Raw genomic sequence first — 26,327 nt, 5'->3', positions numbered from 1 at the left:
AGTGCAGATTGGATTTTAACCTATTTAAAACATGTCATCAAAATTCTAAAATTAATCTTAATCAGGAAAAATTACTAATGATGTTCTGTAAATTATTTTTTTGATTTTTTTCCAAAAAGATTCGAATTAGCTAGTTTTTCTCTTTATTTTTTTCGGTTGAATTTTGAATTTTAAAGAGTCGAAGTTGCAGATAAACTATGTTTCAAAATGTAATTGTCATTTTTTTCGTGTTTTCTCTTCTTTTAAACCGTTCAATTAAGTGTTTTTTTCATCATTTATTCTCTCCAAAAAATTTTCCGTAAAAGGAAAAAAATGTACGACGGAATGACAGACAGAAATACCCATTTTTTATATATATATATGGGCTTCACGGTGGCAGAGGGGTTAGTGCGTCTGCCTCACAATACGAAGGTCCTGCAGTCCTGGGTTCAAATCCAGGCTAAATTGATTGGCAACACTAAATTGGCCCTAGTGTGTGAATGTGAGTGTGAATGTTGTCTGTCTATCTGTGTTGGCCCTGCGATGAGGTGCCGACTTGTCCAGGGTGTACCCCGCCTTCCGCCCGATTGTAGCTGAGATAGGCGCCAGCGCCCCCGCGACCCCAAAAAGGGAATAAGCGGTAGAAAATGGATGGATGGATATATATATATATATATATATATATATATATATATATATATATATATATATATTTATATATTAAAGGTAAACTGAGCAAATTGGCTATTTCTGGCAATTTATTTAAGTGTGTATCTAACTGGTAGCCCTTCGCATTAATCAGTACCCAAGAAGTAGCTCTTGGTTCCAAAAAGGTTGGTGACCCCTGATCTAACCACTAGACCACTGAGCAGGACTTCATCCAGTCCACTTCATCTATGGTATTTAAGTTTAATCCAGGTGTAACTGCTCGCTACTGTATGACTGTAGACTACTCCAGAGTCTGCAATGAGGAGGCGACTTGTCCAGGGTGTACACCGCCTTCCGCCCGATTGTAGCTGAGGTAGGCACCAGCGACCCCGAAGGGAATAAGCGGGTGGATACTCCAGCAGACTCCCACTCGGCTGGTAGAGTGGCCGTGCCAGCAACTTGAGGGGTTCCTGGTTCGATTCCCACGTCCGCCATCCTAGTCTCTGCCGTTGTGTCCTCGGGCAAGACACTTTACCCCGCCCGCTCCCAGTGCCCACCCACACTTAGATATTGGGTTTCACTGGGGAGTCACTAGAGAAAAGCGCTATATAAATATACTTCACACTTCACAAATAATGAACTGAAAATATTTCTCCGTTAGCCTTGATGCTAATTTCCTCTATGTTGAATCCCATTCATTTATGCTAACAACGTTAGCGATCGGAATTGACCTTTTTCTGTGATCTGTAAATGTCAACTACCCATCCATCCAGTTTCTACCGCTTGTCCCTTTTTCAACTAGCAAATACTAAATCAAAACGCGGAGTTTTCCTCCGCTTTCTGTTCTGCTCGCCATTCTGTTGTCGTACTAGAATGTAGGTCACTGTTTGATGTAGCATGGTGATTGAGTGTTCATGTATTCACCAAGCCTATTTCTATTCATTTGTCCATCGGTAAAATATTTTTAAAGACTACTCCGATTGTTTAACTGACTATTTATATCTGTGTGTGGCATTTTGCATTAGAGTTTTTACAAGCTTCTCATCGTATTTTACAGAATATAATGGGCAGTGTCCACCTTTGAATAAATACAAAAATGGTCAAAATTTCCAAACTTCCCCAGCTTCACGTCCCGAGGCTAATTTCCGAAAATTTCCCGGGTTAAAACTCCCTGATCGAACCTGACTTATAAACAAGTTAAATGTTTTATTATAATAATCAAATGACAGCAGTTATTTTCATAAAAAAAATGTTTAACTAATATATTATTTAAGCCTGTTTTGCCAGTTAGCCGTCCTGACATTGATTGGTTCATGCTCGTTTTTAATGCCACAGGTTCATGCTTGTTTTCATGCGATTGTTCGCAAGTTTGAGTTTCCATGACGACTCATTAATTTCACCTGCCTCATGTGTTCGGATCACGCACCTGCTCTAATCAGAGACAATTACTTAAGCCTGTGGCTGCCAGTTAGTCGTCCTGACATTGATTGGTCCATGCTTGTTTCATGCCACAGGTTCATGCCTGTTTTCATGCGATTGTTTGCATATTTTAGTTTGTTTGAGTTTCCTTGACGACTCATTAATTTCACCCGCCTCATGTGTTCGGATTACGCACCTGCTCTAATCAGAGACTATTATTAAAGCCTGTTTTGCCAGTTAGTCGTCCTGACATATATTTTTTCATGCTCGTTTCATGCCACAGGTTCATGCTTTTTGTCATGCAATTGTTCGTATGTTTTAGTTTCCATGACGACTCATTAATTTCACCTGCCTCATGTGTTCGGATCACGCACCTGCTCTAATCAGAGACTATTACTTAAGCCTGTTTTTCCAGTTAGCCATCCTAACATTGATTGTTTCATGCTTGTTTCATGCCACAGGGCCATGCTTGTATTCATGCGATTGTTTGTATGTTTTAGTTTGTTTTAGTTTCCATGACGACTCATTAATTTCACCCGCCTCATGTGTTCGGATCACACACCTGCTCTAATCAGAGACTATTACTTAAGCCTGTTTTGCCAGTTAGCCGTCCTGATATTGATTGTTTCATGCTTGTTTCATGCCACAGGTTCATGCTTGTTTTCATGCGATTGTTCGCATGTTTTAGTTTGTTTTAGTTTCCTTGACGACTCATTAATTTCACCCGCCTCATGTGTTCGGATTAAGCACCTGCTCTAATCAGAAAATATTATTTACGCCTGTTTTGCCAGTTAGTCGTCCTGAAAGACATTTTTTCATGCTCGTTTCATCCCACAGGTTCATGCTTTTTTTCATGCGATTGTTGGTATGTTTTAGTTTCCATGACGACTCATTAATTTCACCTGCCTTATAAGTTCGGATCACGCACCTGCTTTAATCAGAGACCATTATTTAAGCCTGTGGCTGCCAGTTAATCGTCCTGACATCGATTGTTTCATGCTTGTTTCATGCCACAGGGCCATGCTTGTTTTCATGCGATTGTTTGTATGTTTTAGTTTGTTTTAGTTTCCATGATGACTCATTAATTTCACCCGCCTCATGTGTTCGGATCACACACCTGCTTTAATCAGAGACCATAATTTAAGCTTGTGGCTGCCAGTTAATCGTCCTGACATTGATTGTTTCATGCTTGTTTCATGCCACAGGGCCATGCCTGTTTTCATGCGATTGTTTGTATGTTTTAGTTTGTTTTAGTTTCCATGATGACTCATTAAATTCACCTGCCTCATGTGTTCGGATCACGCACCTGCTCTAATAAGAGACTATTACTTAAGCCTGTTTTGCTAGTTTGCCGTCCTGAAATTAATTGTTTCGTGCTCGTTTCATGCCAAAGGTTCATGCTTTTTTTCATGCGATTGTTCGCATGTTTTAGTTTGTTTTAGTTTCCTTGACGACTCATTAATTTCACCCGCCTCATGTGTTCGGATTATGCACCTGCTCTAATCAGAGACTATTATTTAAGCCTGTTTTGCCAGTTAGTCGTCCTGACATACATTTTTTCATGCTCGTTTCATGCCACAGGTTCCTGCTTTTTTCTATGCGATTGTTTATATGTTTTAATTTCCATGACGACTCATTAATTTCACCTGCCTTATAAGTTCGGATCACGCCCCTGCTTTAATCAGAGACCATTATTTAAGCCTGTGGCTGCCAGTTAGTCGTCCTGACATTGATTGTTTCATGCTCGTTTCATGCCACAGGGCCATGCTTGTTTTAATGCGATTGTTCATATGTTTTAGTTTGTCTTAGTTTCCATTACGACTCATTAGTTTTACCCGCCTCATGTGTTCAGATCATGCACCTTCTCTAATCAGAGACTATTATTTAGGCCTGTTTTGCCAGTTAGTCGTCCTGCCATTGATTGTTTCATGCTCGTTTATAATGCCACAGGTTCATGCTTGTTTTCATGCGATTGTTCGCAAGTTTGAGTTTCCATGACGACTCATTAATTTCACCTGCCTTATGTGTTCGGATTATGCACCTGCTCTAATCAGAGACTATTATTTAAGCCTGTTTTGCCAGTTAGCCATCCTGACATTGATTGTTTCATGCTCGTTTCATGCCACAGGTTCATGCTTGTTTTCATGCGATCGTTCACATGTTTTAGTTTGTTTTAGTTTCCTTGAGGACTCATTAATTTTACCCGCCTCATGTGTTCGGATAACGCACCTGCTCTAATCAGAGACTATTATTTAAGCCTGTTTTGCCAGTTAGTCGTCCTGACGTACATTTTTTCATGCTCCTTTCATGCCACAGGTTCATGCTTTTTTTCCATTTGATTGTTCGTATGTTTTAGTTTCCATGACGACTCATTAATTTCACCTGCCTAATAAATTCGGATCACGCACCTGCTTTAATCAGGGACCATTATTTAAGCCTGTGGCTGCCAGTTAGTCGTCCTGACATTGATTGTTTCACGCTTGTTTCATGCCACAGGGCCATGCTTGTTTTAATGTGATTGTTCGTATGTTTTAGTTTGTTTTAGTTTGTTGTAGTATCCATTACGACTCATTAGTTTTACCCGCCTCATGTGTTCGGATCACGCACCTTCTCTAATCAGAGACTATTTTTTAGGCCTGTTTTGCCAGTTAGTCGTCCTGACATTGATTGTTTTATGCTCGTTTTTCATGCCAAAAGTTCATGCTTGTTTTATGCCGCAGGGCCATGCTTGTTTTAATACGATTGTTCGTATGTTTTAGTTTGTTTTAGTTTCCATTACGACTCATTAGTTTTATCCGCCTCATGTGTTCGGATCACGCACCTTCTCTGATCAGACTATTATTTAGGCCTGTTTTGCCAGTTAGTCGTCCTGACATTGATTGTTTCATGCTCGTTTTTAACGCCAAAAGTTCATGCTTGTTTTCATGCGATTGATCGCATGTTTTAGTTTCCATGACGATTCATTAATTTCACCTGCTTCATGTGTTCGGATCACGCACCTGCTCTAATCAGAGACTATTACTCAAGCCTGTTTTGCGAGTTAGCCGTCTTGACATTGATTGTTTCATGCTCGTTTCATGCCACAGGTTCATGCTTTTTTTCATGCGATTGTTCGTATGTTTTAGTTTCCATGACGACTCATTAATTTCACCTGCGTCATAAGTTCGGATCACACACCTGCTTTAATCGTCGACCATTATTTAAGCCTGTGGCTGCCAGTTAGTCGTCCTGACATTGATTGTTTCATGCTTGTTTCATGCCACAGGGCCATGCTTGTTTTAATGCGATTGTTCGTATGTTTTAGTTTGTTTTAGTTTCCATGACGACTCATTAGTTTTACCCGCCTCATGTGTTCGGATCACGCACCTTCTCTAATCAGAGACTATTATTTAGGCCTGTTTTGCCAGTCGTCCTGACATTGATTGTTTTATGCTCGTTTTTAATGCCACAGGTTCATGCTTGTTTTCATGCGATTGTTCGCATGTTTTAGTTTCCTTGACGACTCATTAATTTCACCCGCTTCATGTGTTCGGATCACGCACCTGCTCTAATCAGATACTATTATTTAAGCCTGTTTTGCCAGTTAGTCGTCTGGACATTGTTTCATGCTCGTTTCATGCCACAGGTTCATGCTATGCCAAATAAGTTTTGTTTAATCATGCCACAGTTAGCGAGTTTTTGTTTCATGTCCATACTTTCTGCCAGAGTGTTGGTTTTTGTATCCTGCGCTAATTTGGGCCTTCGCCTTGTGCGCATATTTGTTTTCACTTTTTGAGTCAAAACTCAATCATGTTCACACCTGCACGCCTTGTCCAGAGTAGTCCGTTTGCATCCCGGGAGAACAATCCTCGCAATAAGCTTTGTAAACCCCCTCGTCATGACAAAAATATTACTCTTTTCTTGGTATTTATTTTTTTGTGTGTTTTTTTTGGCATTGTTTTGGACATAAAACTAAAAAATATATATATTTTGACATTAAGGGAAGACAGTGTATGTGTGTGGTATGCACATAAGATGAACATGTCTGATGCTGAATGTCAATAAAAAATGAAAAAAAATTATATATATATTTCATAGCCTCCTCACAGTAGACTCTGATGACCACGGCTTTATTACTCCAGCATGCACGGCGGGCCTATTCTCTCCCTTTCCATTAGTCCGTAAGATGACTGGCGCCTACATTAACCCCCAGGAACTGCGGGGAGGCCGGACATGAAGTGCTTTTTAATTTGCCTCCATCACCTGCTGAAACAACTGATGGGAAAATGTGCAAAATACACGGAGGAGAAGTAAAAATGGACACATAATGGGAGGTAAAAAGATAGAAAAAAAAAATATTATACACATATTGGGAAAATGAGAGTGGTATAAATGGAACATCAAGTCAGTGGAATTCCATCAATACGTCTGGGTAGTGGGTACCGTTTCGCGTAAAATCGAACGGTATCGTATTCCGATACTTTTGTTGCACGTGATGTCATGAGGTAATGTTACAATGTTCATGTCAACAGAGCAAGCTAGGGGAAGACGCTCAATAGTACAGTAAGGCTCTACTTAAAAAAAAAGAAAAAAATATGCTAGCTCGTTGCTAACTTAAATTGGATATACCATAAAACACGCTACCAAATAGTATTAGCAATTTTACATTTAGATTTCCAGCGATCCCTTTTCTACCACTTCGGAGGGTAGGAGACTATACTATAACTTTTGGACTGTACTTAAATGTATAGTAGACTGTATTTATATTATTCACATGTGAATAATGCTGTATAATACTGTATTTATGTTTTTCACATGTAAATAATGCAGTATAATACTGTATTTATGTTATTTACATGTTAACAATGCTGTATAATAGACTGTATTTATATTATTCACATGTAAATAATGCTGTATAATAGACTATGTAAATTATTCACATGTGAATAATGCTGTATAATAGACTGTATGTATGTTATTCACTTGTGAATAATGTTATACAATTGACTGTATTTATGTTTTTCACATGTGAATAAGGCTGCATAATAGACTGTATTTACGTTATTCACATGTGAATAATACTGTATAATAAACTATAAATGTTATTCACATGTTAATAATGTTATATAATAGACTGTATGTATGTTACTCACATGTGAATAAGGCTGCATAATAGACTGTATTTATGTTATTCACATGTGAACAATGCTGTATAATAGACTGTATTTATGCCATTCACATGTGAATAATTCCGAATAATAGACTGAATTTATGTTATTCACATGTGAATAATGCTGTATAATAGACTTTCCATCCATCCATTCTCTACAGCTTATTCCATTTTGGGGTCGCTGGTGCGGAAGGCGGCGTACACGCTGGACAAGTCGCCACCTCATCGCAGTGTATAATAGACTGTATTTTTGTTATTCACATGTGAATAATGTTATATAATTGACTGTATTTATGTTTTTCACATGTGAATAATGCTGTATAAAAGACTGTATTTATGTTATTCTCATGTGAATAATGCTGTATAATAAACTATGTATGTTATTCACATGTTAATAATGTTATATAATAGACTGTGTGTATGTTACGCACATGTGAATAAGGCAGCATAATAGACTGTATTTATGTCATTCACATGTGAATAATTCTGTATAATAGACTATATTTATGTTATTCGCATGTGAATAATGCTGTATAATAGACTTTCTATCCATCCATTTTCTACCGCTTATTCCATTTTGGGGTCACGGGGCGCTGGTGCCAATCTCAGCGACAATCGGGCAGAAGGCGGGGTACGTACACCCTGGACAAGTCACCACCTCATCGCAGTGTATAATAGACTGTATTTATGTTATTCACATGTTAATAATGCTGAATAATATACTGTATTTATGTTATTCACATGTGAATAATGCTGTGTAATATACTGTATTTATGTTATCCGCATGTGAATAATTCTGTATAATAGACTGTATTTATGTTATTCACATGTGAATAATGTTGTATGTTGGACTCTGTATATGTTATTCACATGTGAATAATGCTGTATAATAGACCGTATTTATGTTATTCACATGTGAATAATGCTGTATAATAGACCGTATTTATGTTATTCATATGTGAATAATGCTGTATAATAAACTGTATTTGTTATTCTCATGTTAATAATGCTGTATAATAGACTGTATTTCTATTATTCACATGTTAATGAATAAAATAGCATGTTAATTTTGGAGTATTGCATATTCTTCTCGCGTGGCTCTCAGTTGTACATTTCGTTACGTGCCGAGACAGTAGTAGGCCGATCCGACCCGGGTCATGCCAGCGTCACGTGTTGTGCGTGGATTGTAATTATTCCACAGCTCATTAAGCGCGGCAAAGGGCGGGAACAACCCGGAGAACGCACGGATTCGCCAACGGGGAGGTGAAAAAGGCCGACCCAGCGGACGGCGCTCCCTGTGCTCCGAGGGGAATGTAACTGCTAAGTGTGGGTTTTTCCCCCATGATGGTTGTTTACACTTCCAGGAAGCATGGCCGGCTTATTTACAGTCCTGGTCAAAAGTTTAGATACACCTAGTGTTATGGCTGTTTTGAGTTTCCAATAAATTCCACAACTCTTATTTTTTGTGGTGATAGAGTGATTGGAGCACATACTTGTTGGTCAGAAAAATAACATTCATGAAGTTTGGTTCTTTTATGAATTTATTATGGCTCTACTGAAAATGTGAGCAAAAGTATACGTACAGCAATGTTAATATTTGCTTACATGTCCCTTTGCAAGTTTCACTGCAATAAGGCGCTTTTGGTAGCCATCCACAGGCTTCTGCTTGAATTTTTGACCACTCTTCTCTTGACAAAATTGATGCAGTTTAGCTAAATTAGTTGGTTTTGGACTTGTTTCTTCAGCATTGTCCTGTTGGAAGACCCAACCTCCGGGCTGATGATTTTAGGTTGTCCTGAAGAATTTGGAGGTAATCCTCCTTTTTTCATTGTCCCATTTACTCTCTGTAAAGCACCAGCTCCATTGGCATCAAAACAAGCCCAGAGCATGATACTACCACCACCATGCTTGACAGTAGGTGTGGTGTTCCTGGGATTGAAGGCCTCACCTTTTCTCCTCCAAACATATTGCTGGGTATTGTGGCCAAACAGCTCAATTTTTGTTTAATCTGAATACACAACTTTACTCCAGAAGGTCTTATCTTTTATTATTAGGGACCGAATTTCCCTTTGGGACAGAGGACCCTATTGAATTTGTAGCGTTTTATTCTTTCTTTGTTTCTTTCTTTATTATTATTCCGTAGCTTTGAGCTGTAATTTGACCCTCTTAACATGCTTCAAAACTCATCAAATTTGACACACACATCAGGACTGGAAAACATTGTGATTTAATTAAAAAAACCTAACCCCAAAACTAAAAATTGCGCTCTAGCGCCCCCTAGGAAGAAAACACAGACAAAACTGCCTGTAACTTCCAGTAGGAATGTCATAGCGACATGAAACAAAAACCTCTATGTAGGTCTCACTTAGACCTAGATTTCATACACTGACATCCTTCAGCAAAAATCAACAAAAAGTTTGCAAATCCCCCTTCAAAACAAAAGTTTTGTAAAAAAAACACTCACCTTTGCCTCTTTGAGCTGTAATTTGACCCCCTTAAAATGATTTAAAACCCAAACTGGACACACATACCAGGACTGATGAAAATTGCGATCTAATCAAAAAACCTAACCCCAAAATTCAAAATTGCGCTCTAGCGCCCCCTAGGAATAAAACAGACAAAACTGCTCCTAGGAAGAAAACAGACAAAACTGCCTGTAACTTCCAGTAGAAACGTCGTAGAGACATGAAACAAAAACCTCTATGTAGGTCTCACTTAGACCTACATTTCAAATGTTTACAGCTCCCTGCAAAAATCAATAGGAAGTTTGCAATTCCCCCTTCAAAACATAAGTTTTGTAAAAACCGGTCACCTTTTTTCAAACATTATATCCTCTGAGCGCGTTTGTCGTGTCGGCTTCAATCTACCACAGGAGAGAGATTGAACCCTTCTGATTAAAAGTTGATGAAAGAGTTTTTATTACTGCTAGGGTTTTGATTTTATCAGCCTTCAAAGAACCGCTGCGCTGAAAACCATTTCAAAGATGGCCGCCGTGCGCAGACAAAGTGAGGGAGACGTCTTTTTTTCCCGTACCGTCTGCTGCTGGTGCGCACGCACCAACATTCGTGAGGGAGGGGCAGTGATCGTCTATACCAAGATGGCTGCCAGGTGCCGTAGCTAAGCCGGTATGTTGTAAAGTTGTCGTTTGGCTGCATATCGTAAAAACAACCGTCCAACATTTTACAACTAATTGTAAACATAGAGGTGCCGACCATCACGGCCGAGTTGCGACGAGAGAGTGTGTTGATGTTAAGATATTACGCCGAGTTGGTAAGTCTATCTATTTGCTATTAGTAGCTACTAGCCGTACCCATGTATTTTCATTCTAACTTATATCTGTCACTAGACACGTTATGGAAGATAAAAACTACAATATTTATAATACTAAGTAGTTCTAACTTATATTATTTGTCAGTAGACACGTTATGGAAGGTAAAAACTACAACATTTATGATACAAAGTAGTGTATAGTTCTAACTTATATCTGTCAGTAGAAACGTTATGGAAGGTAAAAACTACAATATAATAGATAGTAGTGTGTTGTTCTAACTTATATCTGGGAAGCCCTGACTTCCTTCTCCTCAGCCACTTGCATATATACTCGGACCTGTCCATCGCTGCTTGCAGCTTTAATTTATTTTTTTATTTAATTGTGTTGTGTTGGCTCGTTTTTCTTGTGTTATCTTTGAATCCTTCCTCTTGTACAGCACTTTGGCAACCCCCGTAGTAAATTTTATATGTGCTTCATAAATAAAGTTGATTTGAGTTGATTTATCTCAAAAATTGAGCTGTTAAGCCACAATACCCAGCATAATGTTTGGAGGAGAAAAGGTGAGACCTTTAATCCCAGGAACACCATACCTACTGTCAAGCATGGTGGTGGTAGTATTATGCTCTGGGTCTGTTTTGCTGCCAATGGAACTGGTGCTTTACAGAGAGTAAATGGGATTTTACCTCCAAAATTCTTCAGGACAACCTACAATCATCGTCAGGCCGGAGGTTGGGTCTTGGGCTCAGTTGGGTGTTTTAACAAGACAATGACCCCAAACACACGTCGAAAGTGGTAAAGGAATGGCAAAATCAGGCTTCCCAATGACTCCAAACTAGAGATATCCGATAAAATCAGACTGCCGATGTTATCGGCCGATAAATGCTTTAAAATGTAATATCGGAAATTATCGGCATCGGTTTCAAAATTATCGGTATCTTTTTCAAAATGTAAAATGTATGACTTTTTCAAACGCCGCTGTACGGAGTGTTACACGGGCGTAGGGAAGAGTGCAGAGCGTCAATAAAACCTTAAAGGCACATAATAATCACATAATATCTACAGCTTGTCACACACACGAGTGAATGCAAGCATACTTGGTCAAAAGCCAAACAAGTCACACTGAGGGTGGCCGTATAAACAACTTCAACACTGTTACAAATATGCGCCACACTGTGAACCCGCACCAAACAAGAATGAAAAACATATAATAATCACATAATATCTACGGCTTTTCACACACATGAGTGAATGAAAGCATACTTGATCAACAGCCATACAGGTCACACTGAGGGTGGCTGTATAAACAACTTCAACACTGTTACAAATATGCGCCACACTGTGAACCCACACCCAACAAGAATGACAAACAATTTTCGCACTGGAACTCAACATAAACACAACAGAGCAAACACCCAGGATCCCTTGCAGCACTAACTCATCCGGGACACTACAATATACAATATACAATATATTCCGCCTTTCTGTGGCTATGAAATTCACTTTTACTGCCTTCCCCCCTCGAAATGAAACAAGTGAAGTGCACTTTCTAGATTGACTCAATCCTCGGGTGTTGTTGATCTTTTGTCTTATTCTGGTCTAAAAAAAACAATTACAGCATTTAGTCTTGTGTAAACAACTATTTACTATCGGACTGCTTTTCTCATTCTTCCCCGATTTGTCTGCGAATACTTTTTCACGCCAATTAGGACGTGGGTTTTTGACGAGTGCGAGCTCTGCCTCCTTCCCGAGCGTTCGTCGCGGCGAAGGAACGTGACAGAGAAACATTTTGACAGATTTAGCTCAGGGCTGAGGAGGAGCGCTTTCCAGTGTCGCCGCGGCGCTCCGCGGGCCGGGGGCGGGAGGGTGGAGAGGGAGCGCGCCGTGGTGTGGGTTGCTGTTGCTAAAAAGTGGGACGTGCGCCAGACACGACGTTAGCGCCGCCGTCCTATTGTTCACTCGCTGGATTACAAAGGCGTTCCAAAGATAGACGCCGGCGAGATGTAGTTAATTGGTGAGTCATTACGGCGCGGAAAACATCCCTTGCAACGTACACACATATTACACATGTGAGATACAAGTATAGTAACAACATTTTTATTTTATGTTAGATCCACTATGGACTGGACTCTCACACTATTATGTTAGATCCACTATGGACTGGACTCTCACTATTATGTTAGATCCACTATGGACTGGACTCTCACTATTATGTTAGATCCACGATGGACTAGACTCTCACACTATTATGTTAGATCCACTATGGACTGGACTCTCACTATTATGTTAGATCCACTATGGACTGGACTCTCACACTATTATGTTAGATCCACTATGGACTGGACTCTCACTATTATGTTAGATCCACTATGGACTGGACTCTCACACAATTATGTTAGATCCACTATGGACTGGACTCTCACACTATTATGTTAGATCCACTATGGACTGGACTCTCACTATTATGTTGGATCCACTATGGACTGGACTCTCACACTATTATGTTAGATTTAATATTGGCTGGACTCTCACTATTATGTTAGATCCACTATGGACTGGACTCTCACTATTATGTTAGATCCACTATGGACTGGACTCTCACTATTATGTTAGATCCACGATGGACTAGACTCTCACACTATTATGTTAGATCCACTATGGACTGGACTCTCACTATTATGTTAGATCCACTATGGACTGGACTCTCACACTATTATGTTAGATCCACTATGGACTGGACTCTCACTATTATGTTAGATCCACTATGGACTGGACTCTCACAATATTATGTTAGATCCACTATGGACTGGACTCTCACACTATTATGTTGGATCCACTATGGACTGGACTCTCACTATTATGTTAGATCCACTATGGACTGGACTCTCACACTATTATGTTAGATTTAATATTGGCTGGACTCTCACTATTATGTTAGATCCACTATGGACTGGACTCTCACACTATTATGTTAGATCCACTATGGACTGGACTCTCACACTATTATGTTAGATCCACTATGGACTGGACTCTGACTATTATGTTAGATCCACTAAGGACTGGACTATGACTATTATGTTAGATCCACTATGGACTGGACTCTCACACTATTATGTTGAATCCAATATGCACTGGACTCTGACTATTATGTTAGATCCACTGTGGACTGGACTCTCACTATTATGTTAGATCCACTATGGACTGGACTCCCACTATTATGTTGGATCCACTTTGGACTGGACTCTCTCACTATCATGTTAGATCCACTATGGACTGGACTCTCACACTTTTATGTTAGATCCACTATGGATTGGACTCACTATTATGTTAGATCCACTATGGACTGGACACTTACACTATCATGTTAGATCCACTATGGACTGGACTCTCACTATTATGTTAGATCTACTATGGACTGGACTCTCACTATTATGTTAGATCCACTACGGACTGGACTCCCACTATTATGTTAGATCCAGTATGGACTGGACTCTCACTATTATGTTAGATCCACTATGGACTGGACTCTCACACTATTATGTTAGATCCACTATGGACTGGACTCTCACTATTATGTTAGATCCACTATGGACTGGACTCTCACTATTATGTTAGATCCACTATGGACTGGACTCTCACTATTATGTTAGATCCACTATGGACTGGACTCTCTCTATTATGTTGGATCTACTATGGACTGGACTCTCACTATTATGTTAGATCCACCATGGACTGGACTCTCACTATTATGTTAGAGCCACCATGGACTGGACTCTCACTATTATGTTAGAGCCACTATGGACAAGACTCTCACTATTATGTTAGATCCACTATGGACTGGACTCTCACTATTATGTTAGCTCCACTATGGAGTGGACTCTCACAATTATTTTAGATCCACTACGGACTGGACTCACACTATTATGTTCGATCCACTATGGATTGGACTATCTATTATGTTAGATCCACTATGGACTGGTCTCTCACACTATCATGTTAGATTCACTATGGACTGGACTCTCACACTATTATGTTCGATCCACTATGGATTGGACTATATATTATGTTAGATCCACTATGGACTGGTCTCTCACACTATCATGTTCGATCCACTATGGATTGGACTATCTATTATGTTAGATCCACTTAGGACTGGACTCTCACACTATTATGTTAGATCCACTATGGACTGGACTCTCACTATTATGTTAGATCCACGATGGACTAGACTCTCACACTATTATGTTAGATCCACTATGGACTGGACTCTCACTATTATGTTAGATCCACGATGGACTAGACTCTCACACTATTATGTTAGATCCACTATGGACTGGACTCTCACTATTATGTTAGATCCACTATGGACTGGACTCTCACACTATTATGTTAGATCCACTATGGACTGGACTCTCACTATTATGTTAGATCCACTATGGACTGGACTCTCACACTATTATGTTAGATCCACTATGGACTGGACTCTCACACTATTATGTTAGATCCACTATGGACTGGACTCTCACTATTATGTTAGATCCACTATGGACTGGACTCTCACACTATTATGTTAGATTTAATATTGGCTGGACTCTCACTATTATGTTAGATCCACTATGGACTGGACTCTCACTATTATGTTAGATCCACTATGGACTGGACTCTCACTATTATGTTAGATCCACGATGGACTAGACTCTCACACTATTATGTTAGATCCACTATGGACTGGACTCTCACACTATTATGTTCGATCCACTATGGATTGGACTATATATTATGTTAGATCCACTATGGACTGGTCTCTCACACTATCATGTTAGATCCACTATGGACTGGACTCTCACACTATTATGTTCGATCCACTATGGATTGGACTATCTATTATGTTTGATCCACTTAGGACTGGACTCTCACACTATTATGTTAGATCCACTATGGACTGGACTCTCTCACTATTATGTTAGATCCACTATGGACTGGACTCTCACTATTATGTTACATCCACTATGGACTGGACTCCCACAATATTATACTAGATCCAAAATGGACTGGACTCTCACTATTATGTTTGATCCACTATGGACTGGACTCTCACAATCCTATGCTAGATCCACTCAACGTCCGTTGCATTGGTCGACAAGGGTGGAGGGTCCCCACATATGCGATCCCCTCCTAAGTCTTTCATTGTCATCCCATTGGGTTGAGTTTTTGTATAATCACCCCCTGGGAGGTGAGAGGAGCAGTGAGCGGCAGTGGTAGGCCGCGCCCAGGAAACATTTTTTGGTGATTTAACCCCCCAATTCCAATTCCTGAGTGGGAGGTAACAGGTCACATTTTCATAGTCTTTGGTATGACTCGGCCGGGGTTTGAACTCACAACCTACAGATCTCAGGGCAAACACTCTAATCACTAGACCACTGAGCAGGTATTTATCATGCTATGTTAATTCCACACGGCGGAGCTTTAAACGTGTTGAGAGTCCTGACTGGCGACACCGAAGTTTGTTCTCTCAGGGGTTTCACCTTCGAGCCGCCTTGCTCATTTATTATTTATGCGACCGCTAATTGCTAATTAGCTTCAAAGTGATGAGTCATCAAGGAATGTTTTGCTTGGTTAACTTCATGGCTTCATTGTTTATGTACAAAATTAAAGGTGGCGTACAGCGCATATTGCTTTGGGATGAGAGCATTGAGTGTGTGTGTGTTCTGGCAATTCTGACTTAATGGGGACATCGCTCCGTTTAGAGTGTCACCTTTAGGGGACCTCGGACGGTGTGGGGACCAAAAAAAAGGGAAACCTTTTAAAATGATAATCATATCCATTCTGAAGATACCCAAGTGATTTTTAAGCTTTGGCCCATAAAACATGTTTACGGGTTAGTTTGAGTGTGAGACATTTGCACAGCTGTAGTGCTGTATTCTGAGGATCATGTCATATTTAATTTGAACTTTTTTTTTTTAATGGTCCTCAGTAGTCACGTACACATTTGTGTGAGTTATGCAAAATTATTTAAATTTGGTCCCCATGAACACCTGTAGAAAGGGTGGTCCCCACAAGTACTGATCAAACACTTGGTCCCCATTCCAAATGATAACCAGTATGTGTGTGTGTGTGTGTGTTCTGCCAGTTCTGACTTAATGGGGACCTCGCTCTGTTTACACAGTCACCTTGAGGGGACCTCTGACGGTATGGGGACAAAAAAAGGGAAACCTTTTTTAAATAATAGTCAGATCCATTCTGAAGATACCTAAGTGATTTCTAAGCTTTGGCCCATAAAACATGTTTAGTGGTTGGTTTGGGTGTGAGACATTCGCACAGCAGAGGACAGCTATAATGCTGTATTCTGAGGATCATGTCATATTTAATTTGATTTTTTTTATATGGTCCTTAGTAGTCACGTACAAATTTGTCTAAATTATGTAAAATTATTTAAATTTGGTGCCCATGAACCATATTAACTCTTTTTTCCCAGGGTCCCCAGTAAGTATGAACAGCACATTACTTCATCAATCCAGAGATTTAAAGACGTGTATGAGCTAACTGAGCAGTGGCAGTTTTTACCTCATTTTTTTATGCCTACAAAACCTGTAAAAAGGGTGGTCCCCACAAGTCATGATCAAAAACTTGGTCCCCATTCCAAAAGATAACCAGCATGTGTGTGTGTGTGTGTGTTTGGGTATGTGTGTGTTCTGGCAATTCTGACTTAGTGGGGACATCGCTCTGTTTACACAGTCACCTTTAGGGGACCTTGGACGGTATGGGGACAAAAAAAAGGGAAACCTTTATAAACGATTGTCAGATCCATTCTGAAGATACCTAAGTGATTTTTAAGCTTTGGCCCATAAAACATGTTTACTGGTTAGTTTGAGTGTGAGACATTTGCACAGCTGTAGTGCTGTATTCTGAGGATCATGTCATATTTAATTTGAACTTTTTAAAAAAACCTTTTTTTATAAATGATCCTCAGTAGTCACGTACAATTTTGTGTAAATTATGCAAAATTATTTAAATTTGGTGCCCATGAACCATATTAACTCTTTTTCCCCAGGGTCCCCAGTAAGTATGAACAGCACATTACTTCATCAATCCAGAGATTTAAAGAAGTGTATGAGCTAACTGGGCAGTGGCCATTTTACCTCATTTTTTTATGCCTCCAAAACCTGTAGAAAGGGTGGTCCCCACAAGTACTGATCTAAAACTTGGTCTCCATTCCAAATGATAACCAGTATGTGTGTGTGTTCTGCCAGTTCTGACTTAATGGGGACCTCGCTCTGTTTACACAGTCACCTTGAGGGGACCTCTGACGGTATGGGGACAAAAAAGGGAAACCTTTTTTAAATGATCGTCAGATCCATTCTGAAGATACCTAAGTGAGTTTTAAGCTTTGGCCCATAAAACATGTTTAGTGGTTGGTTTGAGTGTGAGACATTCACACAGCAGAGGACAAATATAGTGCTGTATTCTGAGGATCATCCATCCATCCATCCATTTTCTACCGTTTATTCCCTTTTGGGGCCGCGGGGGGCGCTGGTGCTTATCTCAGCTACAACCGGGCAGAAGGCGGGGTACACCCTGGACAGGTCGTCACCTCATCGCAGGGCCCACACAGATAGACGAACAACATTCACACTCACATTCACACACTAGGGCCAATTTAGTGTTGCCAATCAACCTATCCCCAGGTGCATGTCTTTGGAAGTGGGAGGAAGCCGGAGTACCCGGAGGGAACCCACGCATTCACGGGGAGAACATGCAAATCCCACACAGAAAGATCCCGAGCCTGGGATTGAACCCAAGACTGCAGGACCTCGTATTGTGAGGCAGACGCACTAACCCCTCTGCCACCGTGAGGATCATGTCATATTTAATTTGAACTATTTATTTTGATTTTTATAAATGGTCCTCAGTATTCACGTACAATTTTGTGTAAATTATGCAAAATTATTTAAATTTGGTGCCCATATACCTCTTTTTCCCCAGGGTCCCCAGTAAGTATGAACAGCACATTACTTCATCAACGTGTATGAGCTAACTGGGCAGTGGCTATTTTACCTATTTTTTTATGCCTCCGCAACCTGTAAAAAGGGTGGTCTCTACAAGTACTGATCAAAAACTTGGTCCCCATTACAAATGATAACCAGTATGTATGTGTGTGTGTGTGTGTGTGTGTGTGTGTTCTGGCAATTCTGACTTAGTGGGGACATTGCTCTGTTTACACATTCACCTATAGGGGACCTCGGACGGTGTGGGGACAAAAAAAAAAAGGGGAACCTTTTTAAATGATCGTCAGATCCATTCTGAAGATACCTAAGTGATTTTTAAGCTTTGGCCCATAAAACATGTTTAGTGGTTGGTTTGAGTGTGAGACATTCACACAGCAGAGGACAGATATGGTGCTGTATTCTGAGGATCATGCCATATTTAATTTGAACTATTGTTTTGTATTTTTATAAATGGTTCTCAGTATTCACATACAATTTTGTGTAAATTATGCACAATTATTTAAATTTGGTGCCCATGAACCATATTAACTCTTTTTCCCCAGGGTCCCCAGTAAGTATGAACAGCACATTACTTCATCAATCCAGAGATTTAAAGACGTGTATGAGCTAACTGGGCAGTGGCCATTTTTTACCTCATTTTTGTATGCCTCCAAAACCTGTAAAAAGGGTGGTCCCCACAAGTCATGATCAAAAACTTGGTCCCCTTTCCAAATGATAACCAGAATGTGTGTGTGTGTGTGTGTGTGTGTGTGTGTGTGTGTGTGTGTGTGTTCTGGCAATTCTGACTTAGTGGGGACATTGCTCTGTTTACACATTCACCTATAGTGGACCTCAAACGGTGTGGGGACAAAAAAAAAAGGGGAACCTTTTTAAATGATCGTCAGATCCATTCTGAAGATACCTAAGTGATTTTTAAGCTTTGGCCCATAAAACATGTTTAGTGGTTGGTTTGAGTGTGAGACATTCACACAGCAGAGGACAGATATAGTGCTGTATTCTGAGCATCATGCCATATTTAATTTGAACTATTTTTTTTTATCTTTATAAATGGTTTTCAGTATTCACGTACAATTTTGTGTAAATTATGCAAAATTATTTAAATTTGGTGCCCATGAACCATATTAACTCTTTTCCCCAGGGTCCCCAGTAAGTATGAACAGCACATTACTTCATCAATCCAGAGATTTAAAGACGTGTATGAGCTAACTGGGCAGTGGCCATTTTTTACCTAATTGTTGTATGCCTCCAAAACTTGTAAAAAGGGTGGTCCCCACAAGTCATGATCAAAAACTTGGTCCCCTTTCCAAATGATAACCAGCATGTGTGTGTGTGCGTGTGTGTGTGTGTGTATGTGTGTGTTCTGGCAATTCTGACTTAGTGGGGACATTGCTCTGTTTACACATTCACCTATAGTGAACCTCGGACGGTGTGGGGACACAAAAAAAAGGGGGAACCTTTTTAAATGATCGTCAGATCCATTCTGAAGATACCTAAGTGATTTTTAAGCTTTGGCCCATAAAACATGTTTAGTGGTTGGTTTGAGTGTGAGACATTCACAGAGCAGAAGACAGATATGGTGCTGTATTCTGAGGATCATGCCATATTGAACTATTTATTTTAATTTTATAAATGGTTTATTTTTATAAATGGTTTTCAGTATTCACGTACAATTTTGTGTAAATTATGCAAAATTATTTAAATTTGGTGCCCATGAACCATATTAACTCTTTTTCCCCAGGGTCCCCAGTAAGTATGAACAGCACATTACTTCATCAACATGTATGAGCTAACTGGGCAGTGGCCATTTTACTTTTTTTTTTATATGCCTCCACAACCTGTAGAAAGGGTGGTCCTCACAAATTACGATCCAAAACTTGGTCTCCATTCCGAATGATAACTAGCATGTGTGTGTGCGTGTGTGTGTGTGTGTGTGTGTGTGTGTGTGTGTGTGTGTGTGTGTGTGTGTGGCCGGCATGTCTTTGATGTCATGCGGGCTGAAATGAAAGGAGAATTCACATAGGACTAGCCATGACACGCTCGACGGCACGCTGAACTTAGACCCGAGACGTCACACATCAAACGTGCATTTTTCAACTTCAAAAGTGGAACCGGGTCAGCGTCGGCGCTGGCCCGGCCGGACTCGAGGCGGCGGAGGGGGAACGCACTCACAGTACTCACGGTGACTCGGAAAGGGGTGGCGGCACCGCCGGCGGACGTGGCTTCCATGCCGGGCGGGTTCTTGTCCGTCGGGCTGCCCGGCATGCTGCGTCGGCGCCCGGTCCTCTCTGGAGGCGACTCTGCAAACACACGGACCCGTGAGTGTAAGAAACACCTTGGTTGGCATCTTAGCTTGAGGTCAAGCAGAGACAATGTAGCAATAACAACGCTAAATTAAGCTCACACACATAACAACGCCACTGAAAAACATCTAATCTGACTAAATACTAAATTTTTCTAAACTTGATGTACTTTGGGGATCCTTCCTCCAAGCGTGGTGGCTAACCTAAGCTAATTACCTGATAGCATTGAATATATATACTAAACTCAAACCCGGTGAAGTTGGCATGTTGTGTAAATGATGAATAAAAACAGAATACAATGATTTGCAAATCCTTTTCAACTTATATTCAGTTGAATAGACCGCATAGACAAGATACTTAACATTCGAACTGAAAAACGTTCTTATTTTTGGCAAATATTAGCTCATTTGGAATTTGATGCCAGTAACATTTTTCAAAAAAAGCTGGCACCGGTGGCAAAAAAGACTGAGAAAGTTGAGGAATGCTCATCAAACATTTATTTGGAACATCCCACAGATGAACAGGCTAGTTGGGAGCAGGTGGGTGCCATGATTGGGTATAAAAACAGCTTCCACGCAATGCTCAGACAAAGTAAGTCTTGAGTTATTAGGGTAAGTGTTCTCTAATACGTATATCTTGCACTATGGCAAGATATACCAACTCCAATCCGCCATTGGTGTTTTTTTTTTAATATGGTTAAAAAAGTAGATAAGTCAACCCTTTACTTACAAAACCCCAAACTAATAAAGTTGGCACGTTGTGTAAATAGTAAATAAATAAAAAAAAGTATATATTATATATATATAAATATATATACAGTATACATCTACAAACCCCACTACCATATGAGTTGGGAAATTGTGTTAGATGTAAATATAAACAGAATACAATGATTGCAAATCATTTTCAACCCATATTCAGTTGAATATGCTACAAAGACAACATATTTGATGTTCAAACTGATAAACTTTTTTTGTGTGCAAATAATCATTAACCCTAGAATTTAATGCCAGCAACACGTGACAAAGAAGTTGGGAAAGGTGGCAATAAATACTGATAAAGTTGAGGAATGCTCGTCAAACACTTATTTGGAACATCCCACAGGTGTGCATGAACAGGTGGGTGCCATGATTGGGTATAAAAACAGCTTCCCAAAAAATGTTCAGTCTTTCAAATGAAAGGATGGGGCGAGGTACACCCCTTTGTCCACAACTGCGTGAGCAAATAGTCAAACAGTTTAAGAACAACGTTTCTCAAAGTGCAATTGCAAGAAATTTAGGGGTTTCAACATCTAAGGTCCATAATAACATCAAAAGGTTTAGAGAATCCGGAGACCGTGTATGACCGTGACTTTCAATCCCTCAGACGGCTCTGTATCAAAAACCGACATCAATCTCTTAAGGATATCACCACATGGGCTCAGGAATTTTTCAGAAAACCACTGTCACTAAATACAGTTGGTCGCTACATCTGTAAGTGCAAGTTAAAGTTCTACTATACAAAGCGAAAGCCATTTGTCAACAACATCCAGAAACGCTGCCGGTTTATCTGGGCCCGAGATCATCTAAGATGGACTGATGCAAACTGTAAAAGTGTTCTGTGGTCTGACGAGTCCACATTTCAAATTGTTTTTGGAAATATTCGAATTCGTGTCATCCGGACCAAAGGGGAAGCGAATCATCCAAATAGTTATTGATGCAAAGTGTAAAATGCAAGCATCTTTGATGGTATGGGAGTACATTAGTGCTTTAGGCATGGGTAACTTACACATCTGTTAAGGCACCATTAATGTTGAAAGGTACATACACATTTTGGAAAAACATATGCTACCATCTAAGCGCAGTCTTTTTCATTGACGCCCCTGATTATTTCAGTAAGATAATGCCAAGCCACATTCTGCACGTGTTACAACAGCGTGGCCTAGTAAAAAAAAGAGTGCGGGTACTTTCCTGGCCCGCCTGCAGTCCAGACCTGTCTCCCATCGAAAATGTGTGGCGCATTATGAAGCGTAAAATACGACAGCGGAGACCCCGGACTGTTGAACGACTGAAGCTCTACATAAAACAAGAATGGGAAAGAATTCCACTTTCAAAGCTTCAACAATTACTTTCCTCAGTTCCCAAATGTTTATTGAGTGTTGTTAAAAGAAAAGGTGATGTAACACAGTGGTGAACATGCCCTTTCCCAACTACTTTGGCACGTGTTGCAGCCATGAAGTTCTAAGTTAATTATTATTTGCAAAAAAAAAAAAAAAGTTTATGAGTTGGGACATCAAATATCTTGTCTTTGTAGTGCATTCAATTGAATATGGGTTGAAATGTGGTGATATCCATTTATATTTACATCTAACACAATTTCCCAACTCATATGGAAACGGGATTTGCAGAGGCGTTGAAACGGGGGAAGTTAAGTTCCTGTAAACCGCAACAGTTTCTCGCCGTTAGTGAGAAGTGCTATCACTGCAATCATGGGGACAAATTATGGACTATCAAACCAAACTATGTGCACATCCAGGCTCCACATGAAATCCACCCGTTCCAAAACCCAAGATGATACGTAATATGCACTCTCGCAAGATTTCCGTGTTTGTCAGCACAACCGTCTGCTGTTCCGCGGGCCCCGTCGGCGTAATTAGCGCCGGGCATAATTGGCTAGCGGGCGTCTGGAAGAGTCGCACGTCTCGCTGTGCAGATTGCCGCCTTCCGTCGCAACCCGCCCACTTCTCAGCCTCTTTAGGCGTAAACACGGCGCGGAACAGACGTTGGTGTCTGGCCACACCAGTCGGATCTCTATCCGCGACGACCATCTGGGATCTGCGATTTCGCCGCTTCGTCGGCTAAATGAGTTTCTTAGCTTTGATTGTGCTAGCAAAAATGTGTTTTTTACGTGAAGCATTTATACGAGGGGGGCCGTAAAATATGTAATAGCCTCAACCCGTCCCGTATCCCCGTAACGAAGTGTTTATCCTCCATCGCGGATGAACAGGAAACCTAAAACATTGCTTCCCCCATCTTGCTGAAACCTTGCTCAGGAGCGGACCAACGGGAAGCTCGTCCACGGTCTTAACCGTCTCCTGCTTTCTATTCCAACCGGGACGGATCTCTGCGTCGTGTCCTTATCTCCGACGGAGGTCTCACGCTAAAGTCGGTTCCAGAGGCCCGTGTCCTGAAGCAAACCATCAAAGGTTCTGCTTCATGCCGCCAGGAGCGGCTGGATTCACATTTTTAAAGGCTGATTGAGGTTGGGGTAATTGGAGCTTCTTGCACCGTGACAGCGGGGGAGGAAGGCTTCAAGGTCTTCTGGAACCTCTGAAGTCCGTTTGGTACCTCGGGTCACGCAGTCGTCTGTTGTTGAGTTCGCCACGAAACTCAGAAAGTTATGCACAAATTTAGATGGAACTTACAGGAAATATAAGAAATGGGATAAGGAGCAGTTGATTAGATTTTGGGCCGGATCCGGGTAATTCCCACTGTGTTGTCTCACGTTTACCATACCAGCTTCAACTTCTGCGCAGACCTGGTTAAATTAAGGCCCAAATTAAGGATCCTTAAGTGTCCAAAGTGCGGCCCGGGGGCCATTTGCGGCCCGCAGGTATTTTTTTAACGGCCTCACGGCACATTTTAAAAATACGATTGAAACGTAGTACGATCCGTTGTACACGTTGTACCGATCCGTTGTGGTGAAGAAGGAGCTGAGCCGGAAGGCAAAGCTCTCAATTTACCGGTCGATCTACGTTCCCATCCGGTTTAGCTCGGTTGGTAGAGTGGCCATGCCAGCAACTTGAGGGTTGCAGGTTCGATTCCCGTTTCTGCCAACCTAGTCACTGCCGTTGTGTCCTTGGGCAAGACACTTTACCCACCTGCTCCCAGAGCCACCCACACTGGTTTGAATGTAACTTAGATATTGGGTTTCATTATGTAAAGCGCTTTGAGTCCATCCATTTTTCCATTTTCTACCGCTTATTCCCTTTTGGGGTCGCAGGGGGCGCTGGCGCCTATCTCAGTTACAATCGGGCGGAAGGCGGGGTACACCCTGGACAAGTCGCCACCTCATCGCAGGGCCAACACAGATAGACAGACAACATTCACACTCACATTCACACACTAGGGCCAATTTTAGTGTTGCCAATCAACCTATCCCCAGGTGCATGTCTTTGGAAGTGGGAGGAAGCCGGAGTACCCGGAGGGAACCCACGCATTCACGGGGAGAACATGCAAACTTCACACAGAAAGATCCCGAGCCTGGATTTGAACCCAGGACTGCAGAAACTTCGTATTGTGAGGCAGACGCACTAACCCCTCTGCCACCGTGAAGCCCACGCTTTGAGTCACTAGAGAAAAAGCGCTAAATAAATATAATTCACTTCACTTCACCTATGGTCATGAGCTTTGGGTCATGACCGAAAGGATAAGATCACGGGTAGAAGCGGCCGAAATAAGTTTACTCTCACTTAGAGATAGGGTGAGAAGCTCTGCCATCCGGGAGGAACTCAAAGTAAAGCCGCTGCTCCTCCACATCGAGAGGAGCCAGATGAGGTGGTTTGGGCATCTGGTCAGGATGCCACCCGAACGCCTCCCGAGGGAGGTGTTTAGGGCACGTCCAACCGATAGGAGGCCACGGGGAAGACCCAGGACACGTTGGGAAGACTATGTCTCCCGGCTGGCCTGGAAACGCCTCGGGATCCCCCGGGAAGAGCTAGACGAAGTGGCTGGGGAGAGGGAAGTCTGGGCTTCCCTGCTTAGGCTGCTACCCCCGAGACCCAACCTCGGATAAACGGAAGAAGATGGTCGATTGAAACATTTTTAAAACGTAAAAAGTGATATAAAAGAGCAAACGGGTGACGAGGGTGGACGCTCCCCTTTCCTCTCCTGCTTGCTTCTTTGTCTTCTCTTTAACTTTCTTGTTGCCTCTTTTTGCACTGCTCTCCAAATCTAAACATTGGAACTATTTAACTGGCCTCAACAAAATTGACAAGATCTTGGGTTTGGGGGAACCTGCTGTCGTGAAGAAGCGGTTGTTGCTGGACACACGACGGACTCTTGGGAGAAGAAGGAGGGCCACGTGCCTGGCGACCCTTTTCTGTCGACGACATGAAGACATCCACTTATTCAGAATTATGACAACAGGACATCTGCTGATTGGAGTAAGCGGTGCTCTGGTTTATCGACAAATTGCAAGTTGCTGGCAGTCTTCAAAGTACCCCAAAGCTGCCACAAATGATTGGAGGATGCGAGAAGAACTGTGGATTACATCGGACTGTCTACCCCGCAGTTTTTGAGGACCAGTCATAGACAATTTAGAGTGAAAAGCAAATTTTATTTTCACCCGCATACAAAACATTCTAACTTGGATTGTTTCCCTGGCTTCGAGACTCTCCCGAAGGACGGTGTGGTGAAGACACAACAAACTCCCTTCTTGTCTCTCATGGACACACACCTGTTGTTGTTGACTTTGGACTAGCGACTGCACAAAACATCAAGGCCACGGAACAGAGACACACTACGGGCTTACACACACACATCCACAAAAATATACGCCACACATACACACCCCATCCC

The 26,327-nt window shown here is 41.2% G+C and overlaps 1 protein-coding gene across 9 annotated transcripts in view; it reads right to left on the bottom strand.

The window, feature by feature from the left end:
• Positions 1-26,327, bottom strand: part of LOC133557515 (disabled homolog 2-interacting protein-like) — a 440,633-nt gene that overhangs the window by 205,845 nt on the left and 208,461 nt on the right. For 5 of the 9 annotated variants that reach the window (XM_061907996.1, XM_061907998.1, XM_061908002.1 and 2 more), the window contains one exon: positions 20,639-20,766. In XM_061907996.1, coding sequence (XP_061763980.1) covers positions 20,639-20,766 — 128 coding nt within the window. The remainder of the gene's footprint in view (positions 1-20,638; positions 20,767-26,327) is intronic. The other 4 variants (XM_061907997.1, XM_061908003.1, XM_061908005.1 and 1 more) reach the window with 1 other exon arrangement.

This window comes from Nerophis ophidion, linkage group LG08 (genome assembly GCF_033978795.1).
Source record: "Nerophis ophidion isolate RoL-2023_Sa linkage group LG08, RoL_Noph_v1.0, whole genome shotgun sequence".
Lineage (NCBI taxonomy): Eukaryota > Metazoa > Chordata > Actinopteri > Syngnathiformes > Syngnathidae > Nerophis > Nerophis ophidion.
Note: the sequence above shows the minus strand (reverse complement) of the source record. Positions and strands in the feature narration are given on the sequence as shown.